The 13,854-nt window shown below is 43.0% G+C and overlaps 1 protein-coding gene across 8 annotated transcripts in view; it reads left to right on the top strand.

The window, feature by feature from the left end:
• arhgap23a (Rho GTPase activating protein 23a) overlaps nt 1-13,854 on the top strand; it is a 93,097-nt gene that overhangs the window by 59,051 nt on the left and 20,192 nt on the right. For 4 of the 8 annotated variants that reach the window (XM_053676028.1, XM_053676022.1, XM_053676016.1 and 1 more), the window contains exons 4-7: nt 1,198-1,290; nt 5,681-5,759; nt 6,013-6,067; nt 8,976-10,548. In XM_053676028.1, coding sequence (XP_053532003.1) covers nt 1,198-1,290; nt 5,681-5,759; nt 6,013-6,067; nt 8,976-10,548 — 1,800 coding nt within the window. Of the gene's footprint in view, nt 1-1,197; nt 1,291-1,311; nt 2,072-5,680; nt 5,760-6,012; nt 6,068-7,733; nt 7,947-8,975; nt 10,549-13,854 lie in introns of those variants that run through there. The other 4 variants (XM_053676019.1, XM_053676025.1, XM_017488503.3 and 1 more) reach the window with 3 other exon arrangements.

The following is a 13,854-nucleotide window of genomic DNA, read 5'->3' on the forward strand; positions in this document are numbered from 1 at the left end:
TGCATCAGTACCACTGTGAGTCCTTGTATAGGAATTTGCACTCATATACTGTACATACCTGTAATGTGCTGTAAATCCCCACACCTGCGATGTGCAATAAATCTAGACGGAGGTGAGTACATGGAATCAGCCACATTTAAGGCGGGTCATGTCAACCCTCCATTTCGACCTATCCTAATAGTAACTTTTTAGTAAGAATGTGAACTCTATGCTTTTCGTTCTTGTCCTTTATTTTACAAGATAGAGTGCATGTGGCTTGATTAAGGATGCATCGATACCAGTACTGCTTTTGGATGTCAGTTCGATACCGTGATCATTTACATATTCCTCTTCTGATATGACAATGCACTATGTGACGTAAGCATAGTATATGTTGGAAATAAGCAAAAACAAGAGTAATCGAGTTCATTGCCAGCATCACTGGCATAAACAGTACTGAATAAATCATTAATCAGCTTACTCTTTTCAGTATCAGTATCAAAGTATTGACAATTACCAAAACAAAACATGTACAGTTGTATATATGCCTTGCAGAATCTGCAAAATGTTAATAATTTAAAAAAAAAAAAAAATCCACATGACACAATAATAACTAAATTTACACAAATGAACCAGTTGAAATGTTTATATGTGCTCGATTCTTAATATCGTATGTCCTTACCTGGATGATCAACGGCCTTTCCTGAATAGTTGCTGCCCACATTTCCTCAGAAAAATCCTACAGGTCCTGCACATCAGTTGTTTTTCCAGCATCTTCTGCATATTTGATCCCTTTCCAATAGTAGCTATATGATTTTGACAAAAGGTGCAAACATTCACTGATTCCCAAGAAGGCAACATGATACAACAAGAGCCAGGGTGTGTAAACTTTTGAACAGGATGATTGGTGTGAATTGTTATTATTTTGTCACTTGGGAAACTTGTAAATGTCCTGAATGGCAGTACTAAATGAAAAAAAAAAGATCTTTAAACAAAATTATAACAATATACACCGATCATCCTGTACAAAAGTTTACACCCCTCTGGCTCTTAATGTGTGTTGTGTGTTGTGCGTTGAGCATCAGTGAATATTTTCACGTAAACTTATGACCTCAGTTGTACTCGTAGTTATATTAGGTTTGGAAAAATGCTATCTGTGTATCCCTAGTCTTAATTGATGCTGCAATGATTGTATGTTTATGCTGTGTTCTAACACAGGTCTACAGCAAAGTCGGCTGGAACCAATGGACACCATATTTGTTAAGAATGTGAGGGAGAAAGGCCCTGCTCACCAGGCTGGTCTGTGTACAGGTGAGAAAGAAAACAGAAGACACAGTGTATTTGGGCAGGGAGTGTGAGTCTGGGTACGCTGCCATGGAAATCACTTTGCATTACCCTTGAAGATGATTGGCCTGTTGGCATTTGGATGTTATGGAAAAGAGAGACAGGGTTCGAGGTGACACAGTGTTGATACTCTGGGTTACATTTAAATATTTACACCTCCACACGTGCAGGTGTCCTATCTGCCCTATATATGGACGCAACTCCTGCAAATGCAGGCATGTTGAAGCATAAAAAGGAATCAACGTGTTGGTGTGTATGCAAACACACAAGTTATCCTAGCACTATCTGCTTTAACTCATTCTGTTTGGTAAGCCAAAGGATTAACTTTAAAATTGCGTTCACAGTCATACTAATCACGATCACGTTCACATGCGCACAAACCGAAATGCCAAAGATGAGGAAATGTGAGTATGTAGTCGTTACTTTAAAAAAAAAAAACAACTTATGCAACCATAGCTAATAACTATAGTCCATGTCTAGAAAAACTGGTTAGTGAGCAACCGGAGGAGTTTCTCAGATGTACTGGCATTTTATCTGAATTCCAGTGAAGTTTCAGGAAGCTACATAGTACACAGTAGTGAAAGAGCTTACATAGTGCTTGGTCATTTTGAATCACCTGACACACTTATAACTACGCCCTAAAAAAGTATAAAACACCAAAATGCAACAGCTTTTATTGACTGTTTAACTTGAAGGGCATATGATCATAAAGGGCACAGCAGGCAGGCACAGACTTCTTAGTGTTAAGGTAAGAATTGATATTACTTAAGATCTCAACCTCAGGAAATTCTGTCTTGCTCTTTTTATTGACCTGTGGTTGACTTTGGTCCAGTTGACCACTGCATTAAGGGACATCTTCCTGGCTTCCTGGTAAAGGATTAGATGTTTAGAATGCCTGTAAATTGCTGTGCTGAAAGTATGGATGGAAGTATGAACATATGCACGGGTGTGTCTCAGGGTTCCGTCAATATCTATATCCATTATAATAATCGTTACATTTGAAAGGAGAAAATTGCAGACACTATCCGAACAAATCCAACTCATCTTGTTCAATAGATATTTTGGGTTCCCTTTCAAAGGGAACTCAACGTTGCGTGAGCTCCACGCTGTGGGAAGTGTCTTCGCGCGGGACCGGTATCTGAAGCTGTGTGACATCGTGCTTATTTATAGGCCTGCTGTGATCAGGTGACATGGCAATTACGCGAGTCGCGTGATATAAAAATGGCACCTGTGAACCGCGCCATCAGCCTTATTATCTTCACCGAGACTGAATGTCGGTCGTTCGTATAACACTCCTAAAATTTACGCTCTATCTTTTAAAAAAAGAAAGAAAGAAAACTCTCTTAACTTTTATGTTTCTTTAAAAAAATAGAAAAGTAAGAGAGAGAGAATTCAGGAAGTATGTCACGGTGTCACGCTTTCCTACCGCTTCATCACGGGGTGGGGGTGGGGGGGGGCACACTTTCTGTGTGAAGTGTCTAGGGTTGGAGCATGCCAGGGCAGTTCTTGGGTGGTCTGACTGTGTGCATTACGAACGCCTTACAATCTGGCAGCTCCGCTTGCGGCTCACTCTCTGCTTGGCTGAAGGGAGTTGGGTTTCAGAGCCTCAGCTCCTGGGGATCTCGTATGGATCTGGAAGAGGAGCCAGAGATGAGCGCTGCTCTATCTCTCACTCTGTCTTCCGGGTCCGTGTCTCTGCCGGATTTTGGAGCTTGCGTCACGGCGACTACTTCCGCTATGGAAAGCAGAAACACCCTCTCTTACATGGAGGAGCCAGTAGGGGGTGCCGTTGCACCAAAAATGGAGAGCAGCTCTCAAGAATATAAAGAGCTGCTTGAAGTGATTACTAGGGCAGTTGAAAAACTAAATTTAGACGGGCCCGGGGAAGAGTAAGTGGCTTGTAGCAGCCTGGAAGAGTGCTGTCTCCCCAGTGAAAATAAATCTCCCTCACACAGCAGAAAACTCCCAAGCAGATGGCCCATAATCGGCCGTTCAGTGGGTAGCTTGTTGTGGCAGAGACTCACCTTATGCTCAATCTCTCAGGGATGGGGACAAAGATAAGGTATCCCTGCTGAATGCCCCTGTCGAACCTTCCTGCCTGTTTGGCGGCACGCTTAATGTCATCGCGACAGGTTTCATGAGGCAAAACAGCAAACAGCGGTGTTCAGCCAGTTCCTTCTCCATCGTGTCGAGTTCGCCCGGGCATCCACGAGTGGAGCCCAGGCCAGCGCTAGTGCGAGGGAGGCACAGAAGGCGAGTGTGGCGGCCCACCATGGAGTGTCAGGGGGACCAGACAGCCACAGTCGCATCCTGCTAATAGGCCTGATCTGAGAATGATCATAAAAGCAACGCAGACAAAGAAGGAGTGGTCCTGTAGGACCGCGGAGGGACATATCAGGGGACATGAGGTCGTTTGGGTGGTTATCCTACAGTACTACTGTAGGGCCTCCCCTAAATAAGGCCATCCCAAGTTATCAGTCTTCTCTGGTCAGCGATTTGTCATAGGGAAACGAAAATCTGATGTTTTCCCGCCAACATAATGTGGAGAAGTTATCATCACTAAAAGACCATCTGGCAGTGTGGAAACTACTGCCAAATTTGTCTCCATGGGTTCTATATGCTATAGAAAAGGGTTACCAGGTCCAGTTCAGAGCTCAACTCCCCCAGTTCAGAGGTGTGTTCAACACAGTAGTCACACAGAGCAGAGCCCGACTTTAGTACAGGAAGTAAGATTGTCTCGTGGCGTGAGGAATGTCAGCTAGAGGAATGAACTGCGCAATAGCTACAGTCCTGGAGTTCTTACTAGGATGTTTCTCAGCAGGGTTGGCTCCTTCTACGGTACAATCAGGGTCTACGTGGCTGCCATGTTGGCCAACCATGCCCTCAATGATGGAGCCTCTGTGGGGCAACATCCTCTAACATCAAGGTTTATGTGTGGTGTCAAGTGGCTGAGGCCCATCTGCAGACCACGACTACCTTCCTTGGACATTTCTGTGGTCCTGGAAGGTCTGTCAGGTGCCCCATTCAAGCCCTTATAGTCAGCCTCAGAGACGCTTCTTACTCTAAAGGTAGCTCTTCTGCTGGCCCTTACAGTGGGTAGGAGAGCTGCAAGTGTTCTCTGTTGCCACTTCCTGTCTTGAATTCCTGACCCTTGATTGGCCAAGGCCTTCCTATATCCTAGGCCGGATTATATTCCTAAAGTGCCTACGTCTGCTGCTCAGCCGGTAGTCCTGCAGGCTTTCTGCCCTCCTTTGTTCCTCACACTGGAGCAAGAGAAATTGCACCTCCTGTGTCCAGTACCTAAGTCCACCACTCCGGCCAGTGGTCTAAGTCGGAGCAGCTGCTAGTCTGCTTTGGCAGTGACAGCAGAGGTGATGCTGTGTCTGTTGCTTATGAGGCATGCGGTCTCGCTACGCCTCTGGGCATAAGGGCTCATTCCACTATGGGGGGGTCATGTCTTCGAAGGTGGTTGTGGTAGAAATGTGGTGGAAAGTGGTACCCTTACAGGATGTGCATGCTGAGGTGGAGTGGTCTATGCCTCACACATTCATTCGATATTACAAGCTGGATATGTGCTCCATACCGGGCTCAAGTATCCTGCATTGACCCTCTGGCTTGGATCTTTTAAACAGGCTGTACCCTCAATATAACGGAGTGGGTATTCTCGTTCCCACAGCATGGAGCTCATGCAAAGTTGAGTTCCCTTTGAAAGGGAACGTCTGGGTTGCGCATGTAACCTGCTTCCCTGAGAAGGGAACGAGACGTTGCATAGTTTTGTCATATCTGGGCATGCCTGTGAATTGCGCCTTTGCTTCAGATAATAGAGGTTGATGGCGCGGTTCACAGGTACCGTTTTTATATCACGCGACACGCTTAATTGCCACGTCACCTGATCACGGCAGGCCTATAAATAGGTATGATGTTACACAAACTTCAGATACCGGTCACTTGCCTTCCCACAGTGTGAAGCACACGCAATGTCTAGTTCCCTTCTCAGGGAACAGGGTTACATGCGTAACCCAGACGTTTTTCATGTTACATTCTTTGACATAAATGCCAAAACTAGGCTAGGATTTAGTATCTTTTAAGGAGAAAGTGTCTAAAAGATCTAGCTATATTCCAGAGTGGTCATTTGCTACTGTATATTTGAATTCACTTTATTTTACTTGACTGCTCTTTATATCAAATGGGCATTATCATGCTCCTTATGGCATTCTTAATTCATATCTTTGTTCTTATTTGTCATACAGTATTACTACCATTTATTTTGTCATCTGTTTGTGATGTCTTTTGATGTCTTTATCAGCTTTGTGTGTGTGTGTGTGTGTGTGTGTGTGTGTGTGTGTGTGTGTTGTAGGTGACAGATTAGTAAAGGTGAATGGGGAGAGTGTGTTGGGTAAGACATACTCCCAGGTGATAGCATTAATTCAGAACAGGTGAGTCATTATTATAAGGATTTCTAATGAATTAGGTTTTGCATTGCTTCATCTGTAGAATTGCTTATAATTTGTTAAACTTGATTGATGCTACAGGGATCATACTTTAATATAAGGGCTGAATATCTGAGGTCATTACTGTAATCCCATTCCAGATCCTGTTTAATATGTGCATGGAATGTAAAAATGGTCATGTCCTAGCTTAGTCCATGTAAAATAAAATATAGTTTTTGCATTTTTTCTCGTACTCTAGTGAGAGTGTGTTGGAGCTCTCCATAATGCCAAAGGATGAGGATGTACTGCAGCTGGTAAGTGTTACATGCCTAACACACACACACACACACCCACACACACACACACACACACACACCACATACACACTAGGGCGGTCAAAACATTTGAATATTGAAATGTTGCTTAATAATATTTATGTAATCAAACGTTTTAAAAATCCGTATTCAAATATGAAGAAACATGCCTTCACCTAATGTTAATCTATCAAAACAAGATGAAACCTGTTAGAATGGCTCTTTTTCTGTGCCTGAATCTCAAATGAAGTTTTCTTGGATGTACTCAGTGGTTAAAGGTTCTGGGTTACTGGTCAGAAGGTCAGGTGTTCAAGCCCCAGCACTGCCAAGCAACCACTGTTGGGCCCTTGAGCAAGGCCCTTAACCCTCAGTTGTATAAAAAAATTAGATAAATGTAAGTTGCTCTGGATAAGGGCGTCTGCCAAATACCATCAAAATGTAAAATATAGTGTACTGTACAGTTATCATACCCTATGCAGTAAGCACATATAGTATGTCCATTAGAGAACCAGAGGATTGGTCTCTGCTGTGATGCAAAATCTGCAGGGAGAAAATATTAATGTGGGTAAAACAAACAAACAAAAAAGAATCTGAAACATTAAAATTCATGTGATAAACATTTTAAAATGTCATTTTTTTGTGGCACAATTTTTACCTTCCTTCTGTGGGTTATACCAGGAGTTCTTAAAGTTTTGGTAGTCAGGGAGCAATTTTACTTTGAAATAAATACAATGGATCCCTTCAACACAGATTTGTTCAAATAGGCTCATTCTTGAAACATTTTGACTATTTATTGAAGCCATAGAGCTTTTAGTGCTGAACTTTCCACTCTTTAACGTTGACTGTAAACAATTCTTTTTGAGTTGCTGAGGTTTGGATTAAACTCAATTCAATTCAGGTGACTAGTCAAACAGACTAATAAGAATAAAAAAAACTAATAAACTAATAAATAGACAACAAAAGAGACTGAACAAAAAATGTGAATGAAATATGGACATAATATGAGCAGAAAGATAAGAAAAACAAGAATAAATATACTCTGAAGAAACAATCTAAGATAGTTTGCAAAAGAAAACAAGAATGAAAGTATATTAAAATCAAAGAAACTATTTTTAAAAATTATAAACACGGGGAGACACGGACGATGCTGGTATAAACAGTGTTTCAGTGACTCATCGGATTACTTCAGGCTTTACACAGAGATTTGTCCGTTTCTTTAGAGATTACAAAACTGTCACATGATAAATGCTCACAAACACTAAAACACATTCCTCTTGAACAGCACCCACTCAGACTTGCCAGAGTTCCCATATTCATATCGGTCCTTAATTACCCTGTCGTTCACATGATGAGACATGCAAGAGTACTCAGTACCGAGAGACTGGAAAACACACATACACTTACACACGCACACAACACACACTAGTTCAATTTAGAACACATTAGCTAGACACTTTTATCTACTTATTCTAGGAAATATTATTTCACTCAGCTCCCCGGTCTGTCTCTTTTCCTCTATTCATATCGCTCTTTCTGTATCTGTTGCTCTGTTTCGCTGCGCCAGACACCCCTCCTTACACCCGCATCATCTGCATTCCAGAGATGACATCACCAGTGGTGTGGCCCCTCCCACACTCTCAAAGGGTGGTTAGAGAGAAAGAGAGAGAGAGAGATGAGGAAGGGAGGGAGTTCAGAAGTGCTGGGTTGGGTTCTTCTCAACACACCATACCAGATAGAGAAGAAACACTGAGTGAGAAACAGCCTAAAGAAAAAGGGGCAGTGATTAGAAAGACTAAGTCAAGGACCAGGAAAAGGACAGCACGAAAGGACAAATAGAGAACGACAAGCTCTGGCGACGAGGAGTGAGAAAGAAACTGAGGTGCTCTCAGCAAACTAAGAGAATTCTTTGGGAATTCTTCACACTGTGTGAGTGTTGGTCTGTTTACATGCACTCGGCTACGTGTGTGCATGCATGTGCATGAAATATTCGTGGACTTGAGTTTGTGTATTGATCTTCCTGTGTAATGTATAAGATATCACTCAGCTTTTTTTGCCAATTTGAAGTGAATCAGATCATCCACTGGGCAAGTCGGTAGCTGATGTTGTTCTTGCTCACAGACAGTTGGACTGTTCTGTGGTTTTGCTTAAATGGTGTGCTGGTGCATTTCCTTAGCTTCCTGTCCTTCATATGCGTAAAAATAATATTGTTAGTTAGGAACATCACTATAACCTTCAGTTGATTGTTTTGCCTTGGGACGAGATATTGCCATGTGATTTGTTGTCGTGAGCCATGGATTGTGTGAACATTCGATTTGAACAGGTTTTTTTTTCTGCTTCTCGTTCATTTGGGACAAGTTACCGTATTGATCGCATTGAAAATAACAACTTCCAGCGTAACTGAATGTTAACTGAATGTTGTCTGAAGCAGTCAATATTGTGTGTACATTTTGATTGTGAAATTTGGCTTACTTTGGCTTTATGTCCTTTACGTGAAATGTTGTATTGCCATTTGTATTGATGGTATTGTGTGTTAACAGCATGAATGGCTTATTTAAGATTGTATAACCAATAAGAGGCTAGGTGTGTTACTCTGTGTGAAAAAATTCACTATTGGTGTCACCGTGTGTATATGCCATAGTATCGTAGAATTATTGAGAGTATTTTGTGAGAACAGGTGAGATGTGTAGCTGCTTTGTCGTGAGATGTATTGTTAAACGCGATATACAAATAAAATGTATTTGAATTGAGACATGCCTTATACGGTCACGTTCATGCATATCAGGTTCAGTGTGAGTGATACACACTTGCTGGGTCTCACCAAATCACCCAAAATACTAGTCTTAAAAACTGTAACTTAATCATTTACAAGCCATTTCCTGATCTCTTCTTTCTTTGCTTTCTGTCACAGGCATACTCTCATGATGCCTACCTGAAAGGGAACGCGCCATTCACAGGAGAGGCCCAAAATCTTCCTACGCCACCCCCTCTCTGCTACCCACCACGTTCCCAGCCTCATCCAAGCCACACCTCTTGCCCTGCCCCTTCTCTGTCCCCCCATATGGGACAGAACCAGCTGGACAACTGGAGCCGCTGGCCCGGCTCCGCCTCCAGCCCATCCCCACCACTTGACAACCGGACAGGCGCACCTACCACAACCAGTATGGCCTGGGCATCAGAGGGCCGTGAAGCAGGGGGTGTCGGCCACAGCAGCCCCGCCCATCGCACAGAGGAAATCCGGTATGGTATGACTGAGAGAGGACGATCATTCTCTTCCTCGATTTCCACAAGTCCACCACACCAAACGCACCACGGGAACAACAGCAAGGACAATTTGTCATGGGGCAGCCCGCCAAAACCTGCACCAGTGGCAAGTTCAAGCCGCAGCGAACACACCCAACAAGCCCTCACTAACTGGTACTACAACCAGGTGTCAGAACGGGAACGGGAACGGGAGCGGGAACGGGAACGCTCAAATGTCCAATCTTTACATCATCGACAACGCAGTTTCTCTCACGACCGTTTGGGAGAGCTAAGCCGAACCAGACGGGCGAATAGGACTAATTTTCCCCAGAGTGCCTCTCAGGACACGTTGCTGTACCCTGGGCAGCATCCTCATTGGATGCAGGTCCTGCCTTCTGCCTGCCAGAACCGCTCTCGCTCCGAGAACCTTCTCCGCAGTCGCTTCGGGCACTCGGGTCGCTCATTAGAGGCTCTAGACCAGGTACTTTGTCCCTTGTCTCCACACCACGAGAGACAAGCCTGGCAGCAACAGCCCCAGAGGCAGGTAAGCCATTTTAGCTCGGCACAGATGCCACCTGGTGCCCGTCATGTGCAAGTTCATCGCCAACAGCAATCCCAATCTTCAGAGCAGCACCGTTGTCAGCAACACCCTCCCCAACAGCACCAACACTCACCAAAGCATCAAAATCAAATGCATTCATCACAACATCCACCACAGAGCCGCCGTTTGACCTCGTGCCAGAGTGTGGATCAGGAGCAGATTGGCTACCGCAGCTACAGTCCCTCATTTAACCGCAAGAGTGGACGAATCCTGCAGCATGCTCAATCATTCCGGGACCCATCCTACACTGGCCCACGCCTCAGCTGGACCAGTCTTCCAGAGGGCATGGCTCCATCTCCTGCTCCATCACCTGCCCCTCCTACTTGCTCAGTGTCTGGCGAAGGACAGGATGGAACTCATCGTCCGACTAACCATGAAAGAGAGGGAGGGGAGAAAGAGCCGGAGATCCAAGCGCAGGTCCAAGAGGTGGTTCTAAGACAAAAGCCACCCATGGGCCGAAGGGCTGGCCATGTTCACCGACTCCCTCTGGCGCTTGACGACAGTGACCCTCTACTTTTCACCTCGGACCCTGAGGAAGCCCTGCTCAAGTCAGAAGGTTCTTCCTCCAAACGGCATCCGAATGGTAATCTAGCACCGCTCTCTGTGGAGGATGACTCGCTGGCCTCTATTCCCTTCATTGGTGAGCTTGTCTTTTTCCTTGGGTGCTGCCTTTCTGCTTAAAGTCATCCTCCATTTTTGTTGTTTTGCTTGTGTCTTTTTCTCTGTTTTGGCCTCTTGCCCATCATACAGGTCCTGTTATGTTCATCCATATCTCTATATCTCTACTATTGTAACTATTGTTCTCGTTTGTTTTCACTTTTCTTACAATTTGCGTGTTAATTTATCTTATCCAGGCTGCAGTTTATGTTTTTCTTTTGGTGTGTTTTGTTGCGTGTCAGATACATTAAACTTAACCTCAAATGCTCCGCCCATGGGCCATGTATCATCTGATATCTTTTTAGCACCGGTCACAAGCTTCAGGATATTGAAGATTGCAATCTGATTTGCTCTCCACACTTCCGTGTATATACAGTTCAGTGTGCTGTGTTCAGATGTGAAAACATACTTTGGAACACCGTGACTCAATGACCTAATTGAGATTAAAAACAAGATAGTAGTTACTTTATGGAAAGAAAAAAAATTAAACGTAGCCAATCTTTAAAAGTTATTCGTTTGACAGTCTCCGGAAAAAGTGTTTGAATGTAGACGGGTCTTGACCATATTTAATGATAAAACATATCAGACTCTTTACTGAAAGCTAGAAGTCTTGGTTAGTGAGGCTATGTCAGGGCTTACTTAAGCAGTAAGCCTCTAATAAAACATTCATAAAATGCACATATGCTCTCAGAGGCATGTATTGTTCTGGCTCATAGGCTAGTTGTTAAGGAAGCATAAAAATGAAGTGGCCAGACACTTAATAAACTGACGGGAATGTTGGACTGTCTGTCATAAGAACTTGCAAACCCACTGGTATTGCCATTCATTTCCTCTGTCTGATGTGTGTGTGTTTGCATGGTGGCTTGAGTAGTGTGGGCTGTTCTACAATCATGTAGACACTATTAACCATCTGTGTCTGAATCAAACATTAAGAACTTCTGGTGAAATACTTCATTATCAGGAGCTAAGGATGACTGGTACATCCTGATTGTGTACTACCAGACAGGAGCTGCTTACTGATGACTGATGACTCGAGAGGAACTTGTGAGATACGATCTTTACTAATAATACATTCATTTGACTGATCAATCCAAGCATGTGAATAGAGAGAGGGACAGAATAACATGTGTGTGTGAGTGCATTTTATCCTGTATCGTGTCCCGGCTTGCCTGCTACTGGGGAAGAGTGCAAGAGTAAAGGAGATTTTGAAATAAAATGGCCGACGAAATGTGAGGCATGCCAAGCAAAGGAGATAAAAGCAGTGTATATACACGTTGCATCACACACACACACACGCACATACACACATTCTGGGCATGCTACCTACAGAGCTTTATATAAAAATCTCTCTTTTCTTTTTCGGACACAATGTTATGAATGCACATAACCCGAACAGATAAATACGACTCGCTTGCTAAGACTCAGCTGGAGAAAGAAGTGTAAGAACCTGGGAAAGAAAAGTGTACAACTGAGTGAAGAGTTTCAGCCTGACAGGAGTACAACCTGTTTTGCATAAAACAACACACCCTCAATTCCACACAAATATGTATGAAAGCCTAGAATGCCCAGCAGCAATAGTCACACTGCTGGTAATAGCTAAACACACATCTGCACAACCTAGAGATAGCAGTGACAACGGCTTGTGTTTATTTATTTACTTACTTACTTACTTACTTACTTATTTATAATAAATCAATTCAAATCTGTGTGTGTTTGTGTGTGTTAAAGGACAAGTAACTGAGGTTAGAAGGACAGGTACATAGATAATGTACAACCATCTACGTGCTTTCACGTTTGCAAGCCGGGACATGCCGGGGCACTGAAAATGAAACGACAGAATGCACACCCACAAGCTAATCAGATCTCTGGGCAGTTGGAAAACCGTGTTTTGCATTCAGGCATCCAGTTCTAGTGCTTTTTGTTGTGTGTAAGCTGCCGAGGAAGTCTTTCTAGATGAGTCAGAAAGTCAAGTTTATCCGTTCAGAATATGTGGAAATAAAGGTGAACCAGTGCTCGAGTCTTTATGTAAACATCAGACTTGAGAGTATGTGGATTCATGGCAGTGTTAGTAAGCTGTTTTGTTAGTGTCTACATTAGTGCCACGTTCATGGAGGGTTTTTTAATAATAATAAAAAAAACTAAAAAGCCTAATTATCCTGTTAAAGAGATCATCTGTGTAAATTCCATGTACGGTTAAAATGAAAGAGAAGTGCACATCGATCGAGACGTGTGTATGTGAGGGTGTGTGTGAAGTGTGCTTAACTTCAGCGCCACTATTGAGACAGCATGTGTGTATAATCGGTACTTTTTTAGGTAAATATCAGGTCAGGAGCATATGTAGATCTCTAGATGTCATGTCAGTTCGAATCACTGTTTTGCATGAATCCGCATAACAAGTCGAACACGTTCCGGTTTCATTTTTTCACGGTTTGTTCTTTTAAGGCTCTGACATACACTGACACTGGTGACTGGTTTACTATTTGGACTCGATTAGCTATTCAGTATTGAGATGATACTGGGTCTTGTGGGTTTTTAAATTATTATTATTATTATTATTATTTTATTATTTAGTATAAAATAGAAACCAGTGAATAGAAATAACTGCTCCTTCTGGGTGTGGTGAGTTATTTCATTAATACAGACCCAGAACTTGTTTGCATGCCATCAGCGACTTTCAGTTGGAGCCTTTGCTGTGGGTTTGAATGAAACATTTCACAGAAAGCAGGAAGTGACAGGAGCACGGCCCTAGCAGCTGCCACTGAGCGGTCACGTTTATTTACTTCGATTATATTCGTTCGCAGATAAATCAGGTCCATGTTTCTGGTTCTGACCCTGAGCACTGATTAAGGTCATCAGGCCAGTTTAATAGATGTCAAGCCATTATTCGGAGCTTTCCAGCCTGGACTGTTCCCTCGGTCTGTTTAAAATGTCAGAAACACGGCCTGACCCAGAGTCAACCTTTAAAGATTATCGCTTCCTTTATGAATTCCTTTGTGAATAAGAACTGCCACACGTTAGATCTAGTTTACTGTACTGGTTAATGTTTTATCACCGGTAGTCTCAGCTGCAGTTATGTTGTAGACCAAACCTCAACGTTTCTCAATGAGATTCTAATTCATTTTGATAAATAGCATGGCTGCCTACTTTCACAGTGAAACTAGTTGCATTTAGTCACCACTGTTGTAATTTTTTCAGTCGAATGACTATATCTTTCTCTGAAAAGCTCATTGTGTCACATGGCTATGGTTCATGTAATATATAGTAATATGTAGGCTTGCTGTCGGTGTCT

The sequence above is a fragment of the Ictalurus punctatus genome, chromosome 2 (assembly GCF_001660625.3).
Source record: "Ictalurus punctatus breed USDA103 chromosome 2, Coco_2.0, whole genome shotgun sequence".
Taxonomy (NCBI): domain Eukaryota; kingdom Metazoa; phylum Chordata; class Actinopteri; order Siluriformes; family Ictaluridae; genus Ictalurus; species Ictalurus punctatus.